General features: G+C 47.8%; 8 protein-coding genes across 8 annotated transcripts; 2 read left to right on the plus strand and 6 right to left on the minus strand.

Moving 5' to 3' along the window:
• Positions 1 to 1,542: 1,542 nt before the first annotated feature.
• LACBIDRAFT_327822 (uncharacterized protein) lies at positions 1,543 to 2,375 on the minus strand (the record flags this gene model as incomplete). Its single annotated transcript, XM_001881871.1, has 4 exons — positions 1,543 to 1,656; positions 1,794 to 1,960; positions 2,087 to 2,129; positions 2,337 to 2,375. The coding sequence occupies 4 exons, from the start codon at positions 2,373 to 2,375 to the stop codon at positions 1,543 to 1,545; spliced, it is 363 nt and encodes a 120-aa protein (XP_001881906.1).
• Positions 2,376 to 2,631: 256 nt separating this feature from the next.
• On the plus strand, positions 2,632 to 3,691 carry LACBIDRAFT_294524 (uncharacterized protein; the record flags this gene model as incomplete). The annotated part of the gene is made up of 4 exons (XM_001881737.1): positions 2,632 to 2,898; positions 2,961 to 3,100; positions 3,153 to 3,548; positions 3,610 to 3,691. The coding sequence occupies 4 exons, from the start codon at positions 2,632 to 2,634 to the stop codon at positions 3,689 to 3,691; spliced, it is 885 nt and encodes a 294-aa protein (XP_001881772.1).
• Positions 3,692 to 6,085: 2,394 nt separating this feature from the next.
• Positions 6,086 to 6,788, plus strand: LACBIDRAFT_327824 (uncharacterized protein; the record flags this gene model as incomplete). The annotated part of the gene is made up of 3 exons (XM_001881738.1): positions 6,086 to 6,231; positions 6,343 to 6,402; positions 6,452 to 6,788. 3 exons carry the CDS (start codon positions 6,086 to 6,088, stop codon positions 6,786 to 6,788), a joined length of 543 nt encoding a protein of 180 aa, XP_001881773.1.
• A 546-nt stretch (positions 6,789 to 7,334) lies between these two features.
• On the minus strand, positions 7,335 to 8,321 carry LACBIDRAFT_327825 (uncharacterized protein; the record flags this gene model as incomplete). Its single annotated transcript, XM_001881872.1, has 5 exons — positions 7,335 to 7,453; positions 7,580 to 7,655; positions 7,732 to 7,863; positions 7,920 to 8,129; positions 8,172 to 8,321. The coding sequence occupies 5 exons, from the start codon at positions 8,319 to 8,321 to the stop codon at positions 7,335 to 7,337; spliced, it is 687 nt and encodes a 228-aa protein (XP_001881907.1).
• A 749-nt stretch (positions 8,322 to 9,070) lies between these two features.
• LACBIDRAFT_327826 (uncharacterized protein) lies at positions 9,071 to 10,584 on the minus strand (the record flags this gene model as incomplete). The annotated part of the gene is made up of 8 exons (XM_001881873.1): positions 9,071 to 9,103; positions 9,149 to 9,220; positions 9,602 to 9,652; positions 9,710 to 9,770; positions 9,864 to 9,952; positions 10,006 to 10,084; positions 10,409 to 10,421; positions 10,554 to 10,584. The coding sequence occupies 8 exons, from the start codon at positions 10,582 to 10,584 to the stop codon at positions 9,071 to 9,073; spliced, it is 429 nt and encodes a 142-aa protein (XP_001881908.1).
• Positions 10,585 to 13,261: 2,677 nt separating this feature from the next.
• On the minus strand, positions 13,262 to 14,290 carry LACBIDRAFT_190833 (uncharacterized protein). Its single transcript, XM_001881874.1, has 5 exons — positions 14,194 to 14,290; positions 14,079 to 14,136; positions 13,869 to 14,022; positions 13,603 to 13,816; positions 13,262 to 13,536 (listed from the first exon to the last, which is right to left on the minus strand). Exons 1-5 carry the CDS (start codon positions 14,249 to 14,251, stop codon positions 13,406 to 13,408), a joined length of 615 nt encoding a protein of 204 aa, XP_001881909.1. The 5' UTR covers positions 14,252 to 14,290; the 3' UTR covers positions 13,262 to 13,405.
• Positions 14,291 to 15,472: 1,182 nt separating this feature from the next.
• On the minus strand, positions 15,473 to 17,304 carry LACBIDRAFT_399443 (actin-binding protein, coronin, contains WD40 repeats; the record flags this gene model as incomplete). The annotated part of the gene is made up of 5 exons (XM_001881875.1): positions 15,473 to 15,607; positions 15,664 to 16,252; positions 16,301 to 17,073; positions 17,121 to 17,217; positions 17,273 to 17,304. The coding sequence occupies 5 exons, from the start codon at positions 17,302 to 17,304 to the stop codon at positions 15,473 to 15,475; spliced, it is 1,626 nt and encodes a 541-aa protein (XP_001881910.1).
• Positions 17,305 to 18,389: 1,085 nt separating this feature from the next.
• LACBIDRAFT_298482 (uncharacterized protein) lies at positions 18,390 to 18,859 on the minus strand (the record flags this gene model as incomplete). Its single annotated transcript, XM_001881876.1, has 5 exons — positions 18,390 to 18,457; positions 18,524 to 18,554; positions 18,608 to 18,645; positions 18,698 to 18,732; positions 18,795 to 18,859. The coding sequence occupies 5 exons, from the start codon at positions 18,857 to 18,859 to the stop codon at positions 18,390 to 18,392; spliced, it is 237 nt and encodes a 78-aa protein (XP_001881911.1).
• Positions 18,860 to 21,738: the final 2,879 nt, after the last annotated feature.

The following is a 21,738-nucleotide window of genomic DNA, read 5'->3' on the forward strand; positions in this document are numbered from 1 at the left end:
GAAGCATAAGCCCCATTCTTTGTGCGCTCCTCGGAGTTACTTGGAGTCAAAGCAACAGCGATATCCGATCCGGATCTATTTCTATCTATTTTTTCCGGAGTTGTAGGGTGTACGAATAATTATTGTCGTTGATTTCAACCTGCACTGACTCGGTTTGAGTTAATATCCGAAACTGAGAATCGCTTCTCGTCAGACGCCTCGCCGTACAGTTTGCCAAATTGCTCTGATAATTTCTACTAATTATTTGCTAATTATAGTACTATGCTAGAACATCAGCGGGGAGTATCACAATATTCACAGACTGTTATACAGGTACGCTTCAACTCTTCATTTACTTGGGGATGCGTTATTGATAGCCACGGTCCTCTACCACGTACTTGCGCCCTAGAAATCAAGGACATCAATCCAACATCAATCGCTTTTGCACGAGCTGCCAGTGCCAGTGCGCTTTTCTGCGGGTGAAATAAACGAGACATTTATTCATGTGGTCAGGCGACCATATTTCCGGTCCGTACTGTCCACTGGTAGTGAGCTCCAGTACCAAGAAACTTCCCTGGTGAATGCTGTGTTTGGAGGTATTTTTTTGGATGGTTTTGGATTCTTGGCGCCCGCGACACTGGTCAAGGAAGCATTCGCGTTGACGAATCTTGCTCTTATAATGAGCGCCCATACATAGCCATACATTTCCAAATTGGTGCTTTTCAATACACTGGATATAAGGACGTAAATATTTTACAGGCTCATTTTGAAGTCATTCGCCAAGGAAAATTTCACCATCCATGAGAAAGTCTTTGGATGTCGTCGGACCGTACGGACAACAGCTCACAGTCAGGGCTGAGGAGCCCGTCATAAGGCCACCAACGTGACGACCACCGCAAATCAGTCGTGAAGCCAATAATCTCTAGCGCGATCCAGTAACCGATTTAATTAATTTAGTAAACGATGCAACTTCGAGAACCTTCTCCCGCGAAGTGGCATCTTGACAGGTTTTCTTCGCCTGACTGAGTATGTCAAAACCCAGTTGGAAATTTAATGTGGCCTAATCGACTTTGAGTAAGGACCATGGGGTGCGTTCCTGAGTCAGAGGAGCAGCCTTGCACGGATAAGGTGCTCCACTCGTGTCTGATGTCAGGCCAACTCCAACTCCCCTTGTTACCCGGAAAAAAACGGTACTCTTCTTCAAGACACGAGGCTTGTGGGTTGGATTGAAATTGAAATGGGGAGCTTGCGGCTGCGCCGAAGAGGGATATTGTACGTGTGCTGCGGTAGTCAATTTCGGGATTGGGTTTGACTTGAGGTATAGTGCGAAACAAGATCTCACAAACGGTGGATATCGTTAGTGGTAATGCAGGAGATCTGCGAAAATCGATTGTGCGCCATTGGATATGGACATGCGGTATTCATTGGCTAAGGGAAAGCACGAGAAAGGAAGGTAGAGGGTGGCCTCTCGACCGACGAGGTATAGTGAACAGAAGGAAAGAGAAAGAAACAACTACTTACGTTGAGTAGCCCCGGCCAAATGCAATGCTCCAGAAAGAAGAATCACTTGAGTGGTATAGCCTTGACTGCTTCAGCAACGCCGTTTTTATCATTCACAACGCCGCGTTGGTGCTTTTGCTTTTTAGAGCTCGAACAGTGTGACTGAGCCCACACATGCTATCAGAGGGGTTCAGTTATAAGGTCCGAGGAAAAACGACGTACGAATTTTAAGCAAACTGCTTGAAGGCCTTACCAAGTAAGAAGTTGGCAAACTACGTCAAGCCTTTATGGATGAGGATATAAAGACAACTTACCTCGTCGTCCCGCCGAAGAGCCCAGTTGACATTGTCCTCTGACTGGCCTCGGATCCTTGAGCCCACCATAATGACGGATCCGTCCATTGACAGGATGTGTCTGTCGTTCAGTGATTGTTCGGAGTGCAGTTTAGAACGTATTCCAGGTAAGAAACAGATAACCCCACCTAGGAGCCCTCCGTTGTTACGAAATGATTCGCGAGTTACTCAAGGACTCCATGTGAAATTCAATTTACTGTAAAGAGGGAGTGGAGTCATGAGATGAGGAAGCGAGGTCTGGTAGGTGGACTTACGAAGGGGACTGTCCTTGCCCTCTGCGTCGAGTCCGCAACAAAACTGAAATGCCCAACGTCAGTCTTCCCATCAGCCTCAACACAAGCATTATCGTCCTGCGGGTATCTGCACTTCCAATTCTGCGAAGGGGATCTTCAAGTAAAAAGAGAACATAGACCTTTGTCTCTATTCTAGAATCCCCTCTTTCAACAGGTACGTCAACCCGAGACTTAGCAACGCATCAAAACCCAAAAATCACAGCAAACTCACGTTGTACTTCGAGGCCTCGCACATCTGTTGCTGGCCCATGTAAAATGTCGGCAAGCCACCCTTCCCTTAAATAAGTCGCTTATAAGCGTGCCTGCCCGCCTGGTCCTGCAGCCAAGTTTCTTGTCTGTGCGAGACTCATGATGTTGCTTCTTGTCGCATTCCTATGAGTCCAGAGAGGAGCAACGAGGTTTCTGGGGGTTGTATACCAGTCAGTAGTTGTTGGCGGAGACGAGCTTACATCATTACGTTGCTTCCCACTTCGGACTTCCAACTTGAATCTCAAGCTTGATGAGTGATGACTTCTCCCGAGACCAAAGATGACTGGACAGACGAGCAATGGGCAGACAATCTCCCGATACGCGTAAAACTCGCCCAAATGCTGTTTTGGCTCACCACAGGGAGAGAGCTCTCCACGTATGATGACCACGCGACACTGGCTGATATCAAATCAGCATCCGATCCTCGCTTTCGTCAGAGCATCGACCACACCCTGCTCAAGCCCGATGCGACGTTGGAGCAAATCGATAAGTTGTGCGAGGAAGCTGTGAAATATGGGTTCAAGGTGAGTTTATCCGATAGCCCATAGACCATAGATGCCGTCGTGATTTACAATAGAACTTACAGAGCTGTTGCGTGAACGGAATGTACATTAAACGCGTAGCTGAATGCCTCAACACCCTATCTCGCGATCCAGACACGCGCCCTATCCCATGCTGCGTCGTCGGATTCCCTCTTGGAGCAGGAACAGCCAAATCTATAACCAAGTCCGTCATTTCTCACCTTCTTCTTACTCTCTGAATAACCCCACACCCGTAGCGAAGCAGTGGAAGCAATCACCAACGGCGCACTTGAAATCGATGTCGTCTTTCCTGTCGGTCTCCTGCTATCCACTCCTACCCCTTACTCCCAGATCTATCACCACCTCAAAACCATAATAACCGCTTGCCATCCGTGCCCTGTCAAAGTAATCATCGAGACCGCCCTTCTCCCCACATCGGAACTGAAGATCACAGCCTGCGAGCTTGCCACGGAGGCAGGCGCGGCGTTCGTCAAGACGTGTACGGGGTTCAACGGGGGCGGGGCCACGAGGGAGGACGTTTTGTTGATGAGGTGTGCTGTGAGGAAGTCCGTGAAGGTGAAGGCTTCGGGCGGGGTGAGGACATTTGAGGCTTGCGTAGAGATGTTCAAAGCGGGTGCGGAGAGAATCGGGACGTGAGCTTTTTTTTTGTTCAGTTCCGCTGGTGATAAATGATGACGATCGATTTTGCGTTAGGTCGTCCGGCGCAACCATCATGGCCAACGCAAACATTGTAACGAGCGCGCCTGACGCTGACATCAAGACTGAACCGTATTGAAGACAAATCTACTCGCCTCCAAGTTGATCACGAACGATTCGGTCAGTCGTTCTCAAAGATGTTGCTTTTCACTTGCTTACAACTTCTCTATCCAATTTAACAGAGCGGAATGACAATTTCGTCGCCCCTGTACAACTTTGCACCTGACATATGAGTTGCACTTGAAGAAGGCCCTTCCAGTTCCATAATACCCCTTACAATCGAATCATACGGCATTCAAATCATGTCACCCCAATTGTGTATTAACAATGTTCAGCTGGGTTTGGTACGAGCTTACTACCCCCAACTTCTTGAAGCTTCAGTCAACATTAATGAAAAGAAGAAACCCTCTAAAACTCTTCCCTTCATGCACATTGGTCACACGTCACGACTTCGCCGTGGTGGTTAGTTCGTGGTAGGACGAAGACCAGCGCCGACACACTAGACAATTGAGTCAAGCGGACGACTCAATCAACACTCAATACAACTTCGCACACATCAAGTCGGAGTTCGCGCTAGTCCGTGCTTCATCGATTAGATGGCATCTGTTCCTGACTCTCAATTGGCCTGCTTAAGCTGGCTGAAGTGGGGAAGGGGGGCCTATGTCATTCAAATGAGCCAAAATCTCAGATTGCCTGACTCAAGGTGTAGCGTGCGGGTTCGAGTCTGGTAGTACAAGGGCAGATTTCGCATGCTCGGTCCGTATCCAACATGCTTTACCAAAATTCGTCAATCACTATGTACCACTTCAGGATCCCTCTTCAGGCTAGAAGCTTGATCGATATCAATGCACTACTTGGACGTGGGTTTTTTCTCTCCTCTGCCTTCATAGCAGGCTGACCGAAATACAAGGAACCGTAGCCCTGCATCGGTAAAACGATTTTCCCCAGTTTCCTCCGCGCCTATTGCGTTGATTTCTTGACGGTGGCGGTACCTCGATTTTTACTGTCTACAAATCCCATTCATGAGCTATGTCATAGTCGGCATTTTACAAACCTCTTTCAGAAATGTAGTTCCAGCTCAGACTTTTCGTGGCGAGCCAATTCTCTCTCGAGTCCTGCGGAGAATATTTCCCGCTCAAACTACGTGGAGGATTCCACTTTGGCAATTTCCGTTTGCAACAACTCTAGGACTCGTGACTTGTACTCTTGACGCAACCTTTGTCATGGAACCCTGCTTCTCTCCCTCAGCTGACGCACATTAGGCACAATCATATCGAGATACCAACAAAATACGATTCACATGCGCAGACGCCACGAGAAGAAACAACAAGCAAACAAGAGAGCGGAAGATTATAAAAAGGTCAGCAAATTTGCCTCAGGTTTCCAAGCATCTACTACCACACCAGCAATCCTAAGCAATCCATCACCATGATTTCTGTGCGCCGTCTGACTCCATAGCCAAATCCCTATTTTCTAACGCGTGTGGATTGTTTAGAACACCTCTGCTCTCATCAACTTTGGCTGCGGAAACGATGCCTGCAGCTGCGGCGATGCGTATGTGGACAATACTTGTCTAGGTTTTTTTTGTATCTGACGTCCTCCGCTTGTAGCTGTGGATGCGCTCAGGGCGGCTGCAAGTGTAACTCCAACTGAGTTCACTCAATCTCAAATACGTTGGAGCTTTTCTCGTGGGGAGCGGTACCGGTGTTAACCAGCTGGGGGAAGTTGAATTTGAATGGACCGTCAATGTATTCGTTGCAAAAACTTGAAATTTTAGCCATTATCACAAATTCTGACCTTCCTTATTTATGTCTGGAGCGAGAATTACTGTTTCGATGACGAAATTACAAAGGTAAGTCGCACCGGTCATCGCATCGGACACTGCACTGTAATAATTTTAGCTTTCATACTGAAGCGAATTTTCCGTCTACCCTCTGTATTTTTTCAATTTTTAGCAGGGAGGAGGGCCCCCCAAAGAAATCCCAACCTTCATTCAAGGTTACCCTAGCACGGCCATTTCAACGGTTCTTTCAACATTGAAGACATCTGGTAGAATATTGAATAGATTGTTGCGTCTCGGTTTCTTCTTTTCTACTTTATCCATCAAGGTAGCCAAAAACAATTGGGCGACTAAGGACGCTGACATTGGAGACAGCGCTAGATGCAGAGATTAGATGAAGGGAGGGTGTCCGAGTCGGACGACACCTCCGCCCCACATCCTCCTCTCTATCAGATCAGCCTTGAGATCAGCTGCCATCCCCACAATCACTTTAATTGACAGCGTGGGGTAGCCCAAACTTGGCCCAAACAATTTATTTCCTCCGAGCGCGCACGGATAGATATATCACGGATTGTGCCGATCCGTGCTTGCCGCTATGCCAAAGTGTACACCGTCAGTGCCGCTGTGCACAAAAGCATGTCATGGGAATCAGAAGTAAATGCGTGAGTACTCAGAGCCTGGAATCAGCTCCCAATGTCTTTCCAATCCACTTCAAACAACATCTCGCTCGACGGGTCCGTCCTCAAGGCGTCATGCCTCCAGGATGATGGCTCAACGTACACCGACTCGTCTATCGATCTCAACGACTATATCGGCATCATCAACGGAGACTTCAACGCGTGTGGTTCAGGCTTCTACTCCGATGCTAAGAACATCACCTTTGATTCCAACACCGTCGTCCTTTCAGCCTCCTTACCCGCCACAACTAGCCAAAACTAGTATATCGACAGGACTTTCGAGCTCAATCTCTATGTCGTCAACAACAATGGCTCACTTGGGTTCAATCAGCCGTAAGTAGCTCAAGTTCTCAGCCTGACTCTCGCCTAACCGATCAATTAGGACTATCGAGATCAACTCAAACACCTCAGTTGTCCCGTCAAGCTTCTCCATTAAAGGCGGGATCCTCTCCGGTCTCGCCTACGGCATTGATGGACACTTACACACAACGACGATCAATCTTGATAATTGGTTGGGGAATAAAGACGGGAAATTTAAGTACTGTGGGACGAACTGGAGTGCCACCGCAACCAATGTGATGGTGTATAACGATCAGGGAGTGGCAGTCGTGCTGAAGGCTGACCTTACCAAGGAGGACGGGACGGTCAATCAGGGAGTGGTTTATAGTCTGGATAACCCATTCATTAATTACAGAGGGTCGTTCGCGACGCGAAGCTGAGAGTTTTACCACCGCGTCGTGGACACTGGGACGCACCGCAGCACTGGGGTTGTTTTGACAGGGAAATTTTACGAAGTTGTTTGAATTTTGAAAAAGATTTCGAATGCAGTCATTATTGTTGTGTATTCTGAGACTGGTCGCAGTAACGGCGCGGCGTGCGGCAGCTCGGGGTGAGGTGTGGTTGCAGACGGTTCAAGCCCTTTGTCTGGGATTCGTCTTTTGATTTGATTCTTTTTTTTGCGCTCAAGATGTGGGGGCGCTCCGCGGAGCTGTAAATGCGAGTCGTTCGTTGCCTTGTCTTTTGATACATCCTCGCGAAAATCACATTACATATTTACTACGCATCATTGGATAGATTCGGTAGCAAGTCATTCTTGATTCTTATAAGACAACCTCATTCGGCACTTTATGAACGTAACGACTCCTTGCCTTCTTTCATGTTTACCTCGCGTTTCTTTCTTTTACTAATTACTTTACTTCAGTCTTCGATCACCGACTCCTAAATGTGAGCGTGAATATTTTCAAATCAGGAGCCCACTTAATTACCTACAGCTCCGGCGCATACTTGACGTACTGAAGATCATCCACCTTACGACTCGGGGCTTCAAGAACGAGTGGTTTCCCCCTTGGCTTGAGCTTTTGGGACGGTGTGGATGCGTTTGGGGCTGTGGATGATTTGGAGCTTTGAACGGGGGCAGCCTTGGATGAACTTCAAGTTGGCCCGAGTCCTGAACGATACGTATATAAATTGATTCGATCGGGTGGGGGGGGTTATGAATGGTAGGACGTACCAGCCTCAGCGTTATCCTTCACAGCAGCCGAAGAACTAATCCAAATTCTTGGGATTGGTTTCATCCTCTTCGTAGGCTATTTGATCATGGCGGATTAGCTCAGAAGTACAGATAACAAAGCAAAGCAATGAAGAAAGACAGATACGCCTTACCGCGGGCCGGATCGTGGTATCTGGCGCACTCCGCTTTTGCGTAAAATTGGGAGATCTGAGCTGAGTTCGATAAAGATCGAGAGCTCGATGCGGGGTGCCGGGGAAGTAGAATCCCGTTGAGACAGTCTCGTCCTACGCCCAAACAAATGGTTCGACCAAGAGTTATTTGAGATAAAAATAAAGCAAACCTCGCCAAAGAACTTCTTATCCCCAAGAAAATCAGGCAACCACGGTTCACACTCTTTGGGCCTATCGCAAGGTGCCATGTTCATGTACCAATTCCGCATCGTTCTACGGAGGTCGAAGGCTGATTCTTCTTCGATTGAGTCCCGGAGGAGTTTCATGTGTTCAATCTTGAGTAGTACGTGCATATCAAAATAAATTTGTGAGAACTTTGCCTGGAGTCGAGCGTGCGCAAGGAGGGGCCGCATTGAACAAACCATATGAGGATGCGCCTTCAAGAACATATCCTTCGTATCCCTCGACTCTGTTTGCTTGTAAGTAGTGGGCGAGAGTAGGGGCCGGACATGCTCGAGGGCTGGGCGGACGTGGATGTATGCGTCGAACTTTTTGGAAGTGAACATCGACATGGGGGATGAGAAGAAGGTCGTGTGACGTCACTACTGAGTCACTACAGTTGTGGACAACTAAAGTCAACAAATTGAGTATCTCAGGAACCAGATTTTTTGACGGAAATCTGACGACAGATCTGAAACTGGACAGGCAAAAGGAGCTCAAAAATGGTGTTTTCATGTTATTCCCACGAGTTTTTGGCTGTGCCAAAATTTTGAGCCAATTTTTTTGCATCCTACATCGCTATCTCAGCCAGTCTCTCAGGAAAATCCTGCTAATCAAGCTCATCCCAGTTACTCTCTGCATATCCATCTCTTCTCCTGAATCCTCAGCTTCCCTTGCCTCATTTTCTCGTGCAATGGATGTGACTCTCGAGATCTCGTGATCAGTTCCTCATCATCTCCCTCACTGACAGGCTGACGGCCTTGAGAAAATGATGTCACTGATGGAATGGAAGTCAAAAAAGGGTTATTTTGGAGGCGTGCAAGGTTGCAATGTTTTTTAGGAGGACAGCCTCTAGGTTTAGGCAGCATAATAGCAATTTTTTTTAAAGGGGAGGATCTATTTTATTTTTATTCTTTCGGTGGATTCTGACAGTACTCATCAAGATCTATCCAAAAATGACTTTTCGAGATTTTATCGATTTTTTTGGGCCTGCGCCAAAATTTTGGACCTTTTTTCTGACAAATCCTCACTTTTGGGAAATCGGCTCGTACCATTTGAAAGATCTACTCAATTCCTGCCTATTCCGATGGTTTTCGGACTTTTAAAAAATCCCTACCGGTCTCAATAAATCGGTCTATAAATTTGTTGACTTTAGTTGTCCGCAACTGTAGTCACCTACCAGGTTTGAATGAAGGGAAGTGAGCGTGATGTCACGCATCACCTCAGGTTTTGAAGTCCGTTTTCTCGTAGTCTAAAATACCAATTTTTTCGAGCCTGCGGCGTTCCTAGCTGTGTAGACAACACTAGGAATATTTCAACTAATTTCTAAGGAGACCTATCCCATTATCGAAGATTTTCCTTCAGGGACGGCCAAATCTTGATTTTCTGAAGTATGGATGAAGAGATTGTACTCTTCGTCACACCTCACATCAGATGTTGAAGTGACGAAGAGTTGATCGAAATAGGTCACGCCCTAAACGGCCTGAAGAGTTGGTCGTAATCGTACAGTACATCCATAAGGTAGTGGAAGCACAAATTTGTGAAGCGTTGCGCAAGAGTCGTAAAATGACTTTGCCCCCAGGTGGTGTAACTTGGACAGGGACTCAGCGAGGCATTAATCGAAGTATCTTACTGAGGGCGGATCTGTAAAGAGAGGTAAGAATACACGCGGCATGCGCAGTAGCTGAGATATGAAAAAAAAAAAAACAAGCCGAAGAGAGGATCACACAAACAGACGTACTCTGATCTGAATATCCTCAACATAGTACTGTTTGTCGCCAACCGACGGGATGTGCAAGTGCCTATACTCCCGTATGTTCAGCACCAGTGTCTGAGGCTCTAAGTTGCGGCACACTCAAATTCGAGCAACCTCCAAGTCTCGGTGAACGACACACGCCGGTTCTCTTGCAACTTCAAAAGTCGAGCGTTGACAGCTGGTTAACCCATCCGTAACGGCGAAAGTTGCTGGAACCCAAGGAGATCCCTATGGGAAAGGGGGAAGAGTCGCATTCAATTGCACAAGGAAGTTCCTTTTACCGAACGTAACAAGTAATTGAGCGTTTCGTAGGTGGCCATGAGGTTCTTGAGTTTGTTGAGCGCGTGCATAACGGCAGGCCTAATAGAAGCTCGAGGGCGTTTGGGGATTCTCATAAAATGCGGCGGAGGTCATACGTCAAATGAAAGGGAACATAGAGGCATGCGGTTTGCCGCTCGGTGCGACAACATCAGCTTTGGGTGGTTCAGAAGGTCAAAAGCATTGAGGTATGTTTGAAGGGGCCAGAAAGCTGCATGACTGAGAGTGAGTGCATCGTGCACATAACGACTGCTGAGACTGCGACCGTCGGAATGATCAAATCCAGAGAAGGTGCAAAGGCGGGTGGAAGGCGGGTGGCAGTCTAAAGTTGGTAGTTCGACGGGGATACAGAGAGACTCAACGTACCCGTTCCCTAGCCCTGTTGTTCATGATCAGCCTTTCGCAGCAAACGTTGAAACACACTTGGAAATCAACTGCCAGTGGCATGGCGAAAATGGTAAGATGACTAATGAGATGATTACGTGTCATGTGACGTGCATTAAATACATACACTGGCAAGCAACGCCAAATACCGCGCGCATCGCGCGCAAAGAGAAAGAGAGGCGTTTCAATGATAAAAGAACTGAGTCAGCTAGAACCAAGAGCGATTCCAAACAGCACACAAGAATTCAATTAATTCTCTGAAGTTTGGTCAGAAAAATCACTAATCAACGCCAGTAGGAAAGCATGTACGATTACGATAGGAAAACACCGAATTTGAATTGTAAACCTTGTTTCCACAAACTGTTTTCAAAATCAAAATCAGAGTGAGACTAAACGCTTCTTACCCTGCATTGATTTGTGTCTCCTGTCAGTGGCGCTGGCGCGGCATTTATGCGAAATGCGTTGAGCGCCTACTTTGAAACAATGACATCCCTCCAATTTTTTGGTAACTCGAATCATCCAGCTACCCTGAGTGACAAAAAAAGGAGCGCGAGACTGTACAAAAATTGAATTTAAGAACATGGTCTACACTTCTTCCACGGTCTGCCCACGTAGTCTTCCGGTCTGGCGATCGCCGATTAGCGCGCTGGACAGCTATTTTCCTCTATTTTCCCCCTTCGATGAACGACCCTTCAATATTATTGTGTCATGGCGGATAGTATCGCAACACAGGCAAACAAGAGCTCGAGTATATAAACTCATCTCAAGCTGTCAGTCTCCCCAAAACCGTAGCGCCTTAACTTGAACTCAAACCACCACCTATCATCATGCTCTCCGTACGTCTCTCCCTCTTGTCACCTCTTTTTACAATTCTGACGAAGGCTACATACATAGAATACTTCTGCTCTTGCCAATAGCAATTGCTGCTGCGGCTCTGACTGCGGCTGCTGCGATGAGTGAGTTCGAAAACACGTTCCTGGTCTGTCTTGGCTTAGCCAATTATTTCACGCAAGTTGCGAATGCGGCTGCTAGTCTGCATTGTTCCGTTGTTGCCTCGGCTGAAAGTGTCTTTTCATCGGGGAGTAGTTTCAGTGAAGCGAAGGGAGGGCTTTTGTACCGATTACTCGAAAGCAGAAATCAATAGTTTCGAATACATTGTCATTTTTCTAAAAACGTCTTGAAGATCATTTGACCAACGCACAAGATAATACTAGTAGCATGGAATCCGACGGTACAACAACAAAAGCCGTAGTTCCCGTACTGAAGCTTGATTTCACTCCCACACCTGAAAATTTAGACCCTTCGTCCCCATTCCGTTATGAATAGAATTTTACAATGTGGCCCAAAGGCATCATTGTATTTTGGAAGCCTTTCGGAGGAGTCTTCACTGACTGGGCAGCTGCTCTCTGACCTTTGGGCGACGATTCCGTGGTGTGAAAATGGGGTTCGGCAATCCTCGGCAAGCCATAAAAGTGTAAAACATTCCTATCAAGAGACCGAGTGCGAAAAAGTCGGTACGACAAAAGCACCCGACGACAGCCAGCGGCAAATAGAATTGGACGCATGACCCAAGATGACCCAGCACTTCCACCCTGGCACAGAACGGTGAGACGAGGACAAGAAGCAACGTATTGATCCTGGTATCTCGAAATCGTGACGACCGCACCGCAATGCATTTTTCTCCCAACCAATTCATTTCGAAATTTGAACTATCCAGCTACTATATTGAGTGGGGAAAAAGGAGCGCGAGACATGCCAGTGGTACAAGAATTGAATTCAAGATGACCAGGTCTACCCTTCTTCCACAGTCTGCCCATGTACTATACTAATACTCTTTCGGTAAGACTCTGATCGCCGATTAGCGCGCTGGACGGCTATTTTCCTCTCTCGAGGAACAATCTGACATGTCAGATATCGCAACACAGGCAAATAAGAGCTCAAGTATATAAGTTCCTCTCAAGCTCTCAGTCTCTCCACAACCGTAGCGCCTTGATTTGAACTCAAACCACCACCTACCATCATGATCTCCGTACGCCTCTCCTCTTGTCATCTCATTTTACGTTCCTGCCAACGAAAACTCTACAGAATACTTCTTCTCTCGCCAACGGCACCAAGTGCTGCGTCAAAGTCAAAGATGAGGACTACGGCTGCTGTTGCGAGTGAGTTTGGAAACATGTTCCTGCTCTGTCCTGGATTAACCAAGTATTTCACACAAGTTGCGAATGCGGCTGCAATGATGAATCTAAGTAGAGCGAAGGGAGCAAGAAGGGAGGGCCGTTGTCCCAATAATAATTCAGTTACACGAAAGCCCTGGAAATCATTAAATCGTCATTTTTCTATAAATCCCTTATGGATCATTTGACCAATGCTCGCGAAGCGCCTCGTTTGTGAGCACGGTGATTACGCACAAGACAATGGCATAGAATCCGACGGAACAACAACAAAAGTTGTAGATCACGTACTGACACTCCCACTGCACCCCTGCTCAGTAGATATAATTTTTCAAAATGGTTTCGGAGGAGCCTTAACTGAGTTATAAAAAGTGGAAAATATTTTTGTCAACAGACCGAGCGCAAAAATCGGAGAGATAACGTACGACCAAGAGCACCCGACGACAGCCAGAGGCAGATTACTACGAAAAAAATTGGACGCACTAGAAATAAGCTTTCCAATTTCTTGTATCTTCGACGCTTCTTCCAGAAAAGACTTAGGAGGGTCAGAACGTACTGAATTAGCCAAGATAGGGAATCTGTTATTATCTAACCTTCGCCGAGCACAGATGATTGAGGCAGATGGACGATGCCCAGCTCTCATTCGAAGAAATCATACGAGGTCAAGAAAAAAACGTATTAAATTGGACACATCCAAGAGCTGTTGCTTGTCTATACAATGCTTCTATGCAATGCTCTGACAGATGTTCCTCTACTCTTATCTACCAATAAAGTCCTTCACGCTGGAAGAATCAGCGATCGGTATAAATTAAGCCCTGTTAACCCTCGAAACGATCTTAGTGAACGACGAGCCCTGGTTCTCCGCAACCTCAAGCTCAAGCTTCGATGGCTGGCGGGATCCATCACCGCCAGTAAAAGTTCCCGAGCCCCAAGGAGATCCTACAACGCCCCATCCCCATCAGAAAAAAATATAATCAAATAAAGAGAAAGAAAGAAAGAACGCACCACCACGAATTTCAGTCAACGTCGACAACTGCGCAAAAGCGGTAGAGTACCCGAAAGGAACGTAAATGATCCCGTGGTGGGTGAGTGTAGAGATGGAGTTGATGACGGTAGATTCTTGGCCTCCTCCCTGGCCGGCGGTGGAGACGAACACGCCTGCGTATTTACCAGCAAGGGCGCCTTGAGCCCAAAGTTGGCCGGTGGAGTCCCAGAAGGCCTGGTAAAAAATGATTAAAGAGACGTCGATGAGATAGGGAAACAAGGCGCACCTTCCACTGAGCGGGGAAGTTTCCATAACGAGTAGGGATACCAAAGAGGAAGTTGTCGTATTTAGTGAGTGTCTCGGGCGTGGCGATGGGGTAGTTGCGTTTAGCAGGGGCGTGCATGAGAGCGAGGACGTCGGAGGAGAGGGTCTCGGGGACTCTTTGAGAAGGGGTATCAATAAAATGGTATGGATTACGAAGACCGGTAGTACTCACTGGTAAATATCCGCCTTTCCGCCTGCTGCGACGACACCAGCTTTCAAAGCTTCGGCCACTGTTTACGGACGGGGTTTCAGCAAGAATTCAAACACAACGGAAGAAGGGAACTAACACGTTGCGATGTGGCCGTACATCGAGTAGATGACGATAGCAACTCGAGGAGCAGACATTGTATTTGCGGAGGGGATGTGGGTGGTAGAAGTTGGAGGGTTGGGGTATGTTGAAAAACTCACCTCACCCCTCAGCCCGCTTTATACACCCCCCAAGCGACAGTGGGTGACAAATTCACTGCGTAATATACCCTACGCACTCGCTGACTATACCACCTTTGCGCCTGGGAGTAACATCGTCGAATTGGAAGAGAGGTAATTTCAATTTTCCGAAAGCGATCGGTTGATTCTAGGCCCACCCCTCGTGTCCATCCGGGGATACTGCTCAATGCTCGTTGGTTGGTATCGACGCTCATATGCATAAGCAAACTCAACATGCAGCGATTTTGCGGAGAATGAGGTGATAAAGTCGACTATGGCGGAATATTGTATCAGACTCGGAAGAAAGTGAGAGAGCGCCGATCGTACGCGGGCTTCGCTATTTCCTAAACGGGAACGATTTTCTCGAGGTGAAAATAAATGTATGACAAACCTCTTTGCATTTCGAACCTTTGATTTCGTGAACACACATTCCTTGAGGCTTCACGTGTTCAAGCAAGGCTCTCACCATGGGGACTAAGTACAGTCAACCGTAGCGAAAGCATCCTTGCCGTCGTCGATGCAAGGCGTCAATCTGCTTCATGGCGCTGCACTCCAAGCTAATCCAACAAAATTTGAACTTTGAAGAGGCCTCTTGCCAGAACGACGCGCATCGACTCGGAAACCTCGGACGCCATACCTAAACGGGAACGTTTTTCTCGAGGCAAGACCTGCATGACAAAGCTCTTCGCGTTTATGTAGGGCCGTTTACAGCTCTAGGGGTGTTCAATGATGATTTCGCAGCTGAAAGGAAAAAGAGATGAGTGATCACGACGACTCGGAAAGCCCCGATGATTATGATGATTCAGGAGGAACGACAAACCTTTCTATTTCTGCACCGCAGCTGACAATTCGAAGAGAAAGCTAGATGAAAGGTGACTTTCCCTTAAACCACCTCTCTCTAAGTCGACGTGCCCACCAATTGACTCTGATCAAACCATCGCTTCGCATATCCAACCACAAAGGAAAAGAAAGGTATCTTTACCAAACACGAGAAATAAGTACACCCCCCCCCTTCTTCCCTAAAAGCTTCATCCAAAAGCGCCTTACATCCCTGACCTCCAAATTCCAATTCTCCTTCTATGCCCCTTCCGTTCCCCTTTCCCTCTTCGACCCAAACAAATCACCTAAACCCAAACGAAATCACCCATCCAAAAGCGCCTGCGCAGCCCTCCTCGCATTAGCCCTGACACTCTCAACCTGCAACTCCAAATTCCGAATCTTCTCCCTCGCTTCGCGCAGCTCCGTCGTCAGGCGGGCATTTTCCTCTTTGAGGGTCTGTCGACGTGTTAACTCAAAGACAACAAAGAGAAGACGAAAGGGGGAAGACGTACCGAATCCGCCACTGGGGTGGGCGCAGGAGCCTCCCAGCTCTTCGTTGGCTGGCTATATGCAGCCGGTGTGATGGGCGTCTGCTCGACGGGCGTAGGCGCCGAAGCGCTGAACGTCCTCTTGGGCTGGATCGCTGCTGGTCGTGGTGCCGCTGAGGGTGGGGGTGCACTTGCAGCACCACCGCCACTTGAGAATGACGCGCTGGGGGAAGCAGCAGCAGAGAAAGACGCGCTTGTGGAAGGAGGAGCAGCAGCGGAAGACCCAACAACCGAGCTCCCATCTGCCAAACTGACCAGTTTGAGCGGTGCGGTTTTCCCATTGAAGAACTCTGTTGCGGAAAGGGATGGTTCGATGGATGGTGCTGGTGGGTAGATGTCTGATTGGAATGAGTCGGCCTTTCTGGGAACGATAAACGCAATAGGCTCGATGCTGGAGCCATGAACCTTGTAAGCGCGTGCGATCTCACACTCTGCGACGTTGAGTGCGCGGCGTGGGAGGAAACACATGCCGCGTTGTGGTTCTGAAGATTTATGTTCTGCGAGTGGGTGTAGAGAGTCTGATTCGTATTCGTAGTAACGTATATTCCCGTCTCTGCGAAAAGATTATCAGAAAAGAAACAAAAGATGAATCGACGCGCACCCTTTCCCAGCCAAGAACAAAATCTGATTATCCGTCCAAAACGGCATAACGACACCGGCACTCATATCCAACGAAATGGTCTTTACATTCCCCAACCCGGCCACCTCCCAAATGCCGACCTGTCGATCACTCATCTTACTGAACCCCGTCGTAGCGATCTTATCCAACTCGCCCATCCATGTCACCCTCGATCCTTTAATCCCACCATGTCCATCCCCAACTCGAACAGGCTCACCACCCGCACGCGGATCGAATATCCGGAGTTTGCGATCGCGACAGGTGGTCGCTAGGAGCGTTCCCGTGGGGTTGAATGCCATACTCTGAATGACGTCCCCATGGCCATTCAACACTGCCCTCGGTTCTTCTGGATTGGCAATGTCCCATAGTTTAACGGTACATTCGCCCCCACTCGCCGCCAACACTCCTTCAGCACTGGGATGAAACAACACCTGGCCCACCTTCCTCGGGGACCCGTCGATCCGAAGAACAGGATCAAAGTCCTGCGGGACCCATCCCTCCGTGCCCCACCCTTCGAACGCGGAAGGGGACACGGACCAGATCATGATTTTGCCGTCTTCGCCGGCAGAGGCGACGAGGGCGTCGTTGTGTGGGGACCAATCTGTGTCCAGGACGGGGGCGGTGTGGGAGCGGGCGAGGGGGAGGGTGTCGGGGAGTTTGTATGGGAAGGAGGGGGAGGTTTGGAAGGGCGAGGGGAGGGGCAAGATGGCGAATGCGCCTCCTCCTGATGCGTTCCAGTTTACAGAGATGTATTGCTGTAATGGGTTAGTGATGGTAGATTGGATTGGATAGAGGGACTTACGCCGGATGAGGAGATGAGGTTGGTGTCCCATGCGCTGTTCGTCACTTTCACGTTCTCGTATCCGTGTTCTTTCCTTGTTGGTTGTCCAAAGACGTGGCTGCACGACTGACTATCAGCGGTGTGATGTCATATCTTGAATAGAAGTGACGTACCGGTACTTGGAGGCTCTAACGAAACGAGACATTAGCTGTGGTGGAAGCGATGGCGGTTGAAGACGACGATACGGTTGGCTGGGTTAGGGTTGTGATTGTGTTCCTCACTCTTCCTTTCGACGCATACATCCATGTCCGTGCACTCTCGCCTATCGCTTTCATGGAAAGAGACTCGCTATCATTCATAACTACTTTACATTCGTTGTAGACTAGATGTAGACTAAAAGACATTCGTCGTACACTGAATGTGTATCGACGACGTCCGTTCTGTTACGCCGCCTCAAACCCTTTCCAAAACGACTCAGCGAGACGTTCCTTCCGCTCGTCGTGCTCCCTTTCTACTCCCCCAGCTGCACCTTCTCTCTAACCCCCCCCCCCCCCCCTCCAGCTCCTCAAACGACGAACAACGCAATGGGCCTCTGAATTCCGCGTCATGTTCAGTGGTGTACACGGTGCTGGCGTGTGCGTCGTCGTTTACGAACGGACGACGTCGGGAGACTCGAGGATGTCAGTTTCGGAGTTGGGATAGGACGTGGTTTCACTACAACGAGTCAGTCCTCGCTATCGTCCATATCCACGTCGGCATCACACACCTTTGTATCGTCTACGGCATGTATCCCCCACACACAACCCTATTCAACCCTCCCGAAACAGCGTACGTCGATCCCATATCGACATTGCGCAAGTTGTCTTGTGTCGTCGTAGTTGTAGTCAGTTGATTGCTATAAACTAGATAAGCCGTCAACGTATGATGAAAAGACGCGTCCTTACTCACATGGGCATAGGGAACCTTCGTTCCAAACGAGACGGCGTCATCAGATTCACGGGTATTCAGTGGTGAGGATGAGCTAGCGCGTCTACGTGATGTTGAGGACAAAACGGTAAGGAGCATAGAATACACATACCATACACGTCGTCCCTCTGCCTTTCTACACCACATCCTCGACCATCCACCCGTGTTCTTTCAACAACCGAGTTTTGCGAAGCTTGGATGGTGTCGACGTGCAGCTGCTGGTGCACGATCACGGTAAGCGCCCACGAAACAGTTCAATCCATCATCGACTTACCAGCTCACGTCATCACGTCCAAGGCACGTCTGCCATCGTCGTATGTGTTGTCAACGCCGACGTCGATGGCTTCGCGTGCAGTCCAAGTTGATTGGGCGACGACGTTGGCGAATGTCGACTATCGACGTGGTGGTAGAAGGAAAATAAGGTCAGTCACACACGTTACACGTTACCTTGTGCTCACCGTTTGCCATGGTGGCCACAACGTTCGCCAACTACAACGTTCAGGTCAGTGGGCGTCTATCGGAATCCGTCTACAATGACTCACATTCTGTAGATCATCGCGTTTTTGGAAACGAGTTAACGCTCTAAGAAATTGTTCAGTGGGTGCTTTCAGTGCGAAATGACGCTAACGAACGTTTCAGAGTCTTAGAGGGCGATCGCGACAAAGAGCTTTTGGACACAAGGCAAGATCAGTGAATTTTGTACTCGAGAAGCGAACGACCCTGACACACCTTTTGCAGAACCAAGTTATATATTCACGTTCGCAACGCCTATTCCGCCCTTCCAAGCTGTCCATCCCAATGTCGAATCAAAAGGCTCCACGTCGCGTACAAACGGGGCCGACAAGTTCACGATGGGCAACCTGACAGGCACGAGCGGCGTGGTAAGTAAGGAGGGGCGTGTTGACAAAGACTTACCGTCGTCATCAGTGCCGTCACAACCAGCTGCAGGAAAGCAAAGCTAAGTGAACGTTATTCATGAGGAAATCGACGTTGACGTACCCCGCTACCGTCTAACGTTGCGTGTCGAAGGAAGGTCCTAAAAAATTCGATTAACAACGTCAAAATCAACGACGACAGACGACGAGCGGACGACTTACCACAGAAAAACGACGACGAACAAGAAGTCGACGACGAGAGGGGAGTAGGGATCGACAACGAGAGTGGAGGAAGGAGAGCGTATCTATGTAAGTGGGTGCTGATGAAAAAACAATGGACTGACCGCCCTGTCTTTATAGCCCTTCCCGCTTGGCGCTAAGTCGCCGGATTGTGACTGACGTGACGAAGCAAGGAGGGTCTCGTTTCTTGCAGGGCTCGGATACCAGGAACCGGGGACGGAGGAAACGATCTTTGCGTAAGTGTCGTCCTTCCCATTCCTATGGTTTCTAAATTCACTCCGGCCTCGTTTGGTGTACTTTTTCGTAAGGTATCACTCAAAATACATTCGATTTGTCTATGAGAAAGTGCCGACTAATCTACACAGACAGATATCTTCATTATACAGGAATCCCTCCCATTCGCGAAACGCTTCAAGAAAAAATTACAAGCCTGGCCAAGTCGTTCCCAGAGAAAGTACGTACATTCATCAGACCCTTGATGGATAATTTTCTGACAGTTGAATGTCCAGAACACCGTTTTTCGATTCGGAATCGGGAGAGGAGAAGGAGGACATGTTCGGCGGTCATCTACACCTGGATAGATCTATGCGCTTTGGTATTTTCTTTATAGGTAAGTGTATTATAATTCTATGTCATGAATCTATGAGTCTTAATACTTTCTTTATCACAGAAACACGAAAGCGCATTATTGGAGAGTTCGGACAGTAAGCACGCACACCCACTCACGAAATTCTTGCACCAAAACTCTTGAACTCACATGTGCAGGGACATCGGGAATACTATCCGAATAGGACCCTGACACGTCAAGATGGAATATCCATCTGTGCGGTTCAAGCGCGATGAGGAATCGGGGGAGGAGGAGCATATCCTCCCATATTAATCCAAATGTACGTCTACTGTGCTCTGTCGACGTTCCGAATTGCTGATACTACTATGTTTGTTCAGGAGTTTGAAACCCATCAGGAGTTTGAAACTGCACATTATCTTGCCTTCCGCTTACCTTAGGATCTTGTAAATTTCAGGGAAGATGTATTTATGCATGAGATTTACTATTCCAAAATTTCAGAGGGAGATTCGAAGATTTGTGCTCTGGAGGCATGACTTTGTGCTTTTCATTACACCAACCAAACAAAAGTATTGGAATGTTTTCTCAGATCCCTTTGGATCGGCTAGACTGTTTATTCTGAAACTTTCCAAGTACATTTAAATTGTATTTGAAAGTCTACCTACAAATTTCTAGAGGGGGAGATGAAGTGCTCTCGGGAGGAAGGGCAAAATACCAAATTTTGCTCGCAAAACAGCTCGAAAAACGTGACATTTGCGTGACATTCGCACATCATCCATCAGCCAAATTCGTTGTTACCTAGTGTGACACGAGTTTCAATCTCCTGATATATCTGAACCCTGAGCACCGGAACGCCTCCGACAGCGAACACAACACATTTATACCAAAAAAAAGTAGATATTCATATAGAAGAGAAAAAAGATTATTGGCTTGTTAAAAATTTAAAGAATTCAATGAAGTGGTGAGGCAGAAATCGCGCAGCGGTGAAAAAGTTTCAAACACCTGAACAAACATAGTAATTAGGAATTCAGGATATATATACGAGATGTTATTGCGCATATCTGGCATACTGCGAATAAGGAATGGTATGTACGAAATCCAGGAAACGACGCGCCCACCAGAATCTTTCGCTAACAGAAATTACAGGTATCCAGGCACGCAGATGGCGGTGTTCCAACGAAGACCCTGACGTTCAAAAGTGTCGGTTTCGCCAATGCGTTTCAAGCGCGATGGATCTGGAATTGGGGGAGCAGGAGACAATCATATCTACTCTGAATATTCGTATGCCTCAGTGCTCGACTAAGCTCATTTATTATTGAGTTACGTTGATACATTTAGGAATAGATATCCGAGTTACATTTGAATAAAACCTATACACTGTGAACGTTAAGTTGGAGAGTGGTATGCAATGTCGGCATAATATGCACTGTAGCACGGTACTATCTTCCACTTGCAAAACTTCAGGAAATTCAGGTACGGATAGGACGGGGTTTTGAACATGACCCTGACATGTAGAAACGTCCGATTTACGAAGCCTGCGTTTCAAGCGCGATGGCGAATTCAGAATCGGGGGAAGAGGAAATCATTCCTTGCTTTGAACATTCTCATGCCCACACGCTTGTTCATTTTTATAGGGGACATGTAGAAATACATATACGAGATGTAACTCAATCGGAATCGCTCACTTTGAATACAGAAAGGTAGAGCATAATGATATGAATAGACTGAATGTGGATAATGGGCGCGAAGAGCCGCGCTTGGATCTTCCGCTCGCAAAAGTTCTGGAAGTTCAGGCACAGGGTTAACGGGACTCCGAAAAAGACCCTAGTGCATGGAACTATCCGCTTTGAGAACGTCTTTCAAGTGTTACGGAGAAATCGGAATCGGGGGAGGAGGAGATAATCCTCAGCCTCACAATGAATATCTCGACATCCGCACACTCCACGCCACTCGGGTTTTGCTATATCATGTGGAAGATACTTAGGGAAATGTT

Source organism: Laccaria bicolor, genomic scaffold (genome assembly GCF_000143565.1).
Source record: "Laccaria bicolor S238N-H82 LACBIscaffold_14 genomic scaffold, whole genome shotgun sequence".
NCBI lineage: Eukaryota > Fungi > Basidiomycota > Agaricomycetes > Agaricales > Hydnangiaceae > Laccaria > Laccaria bicolor.

Coding starts and splice junctions, on each gene's coding strand:
- LACBIDRAFT_190833 (XM_001881874.1), bottom strand. CDS start 14,251: ATGTCTGCTCCTCGAGTTGCTATCGTCATCTACTCGATGTACGGCCAC. Junction 14,023..14,078: donor GGAAAGGCGGATATTTACCA/GTGAGTACTACC, acceptor CCCTTCTCAAAG/AGTCCCCGAGACCCTCTCCT. Junction 13,817..13,868: donor ACTTCCCCGCTCAGTGGAAG/GTGCGCCTTGTT, acceptor ATTTTTTACCAG/GCCTTCTGGGACTCCACCGG.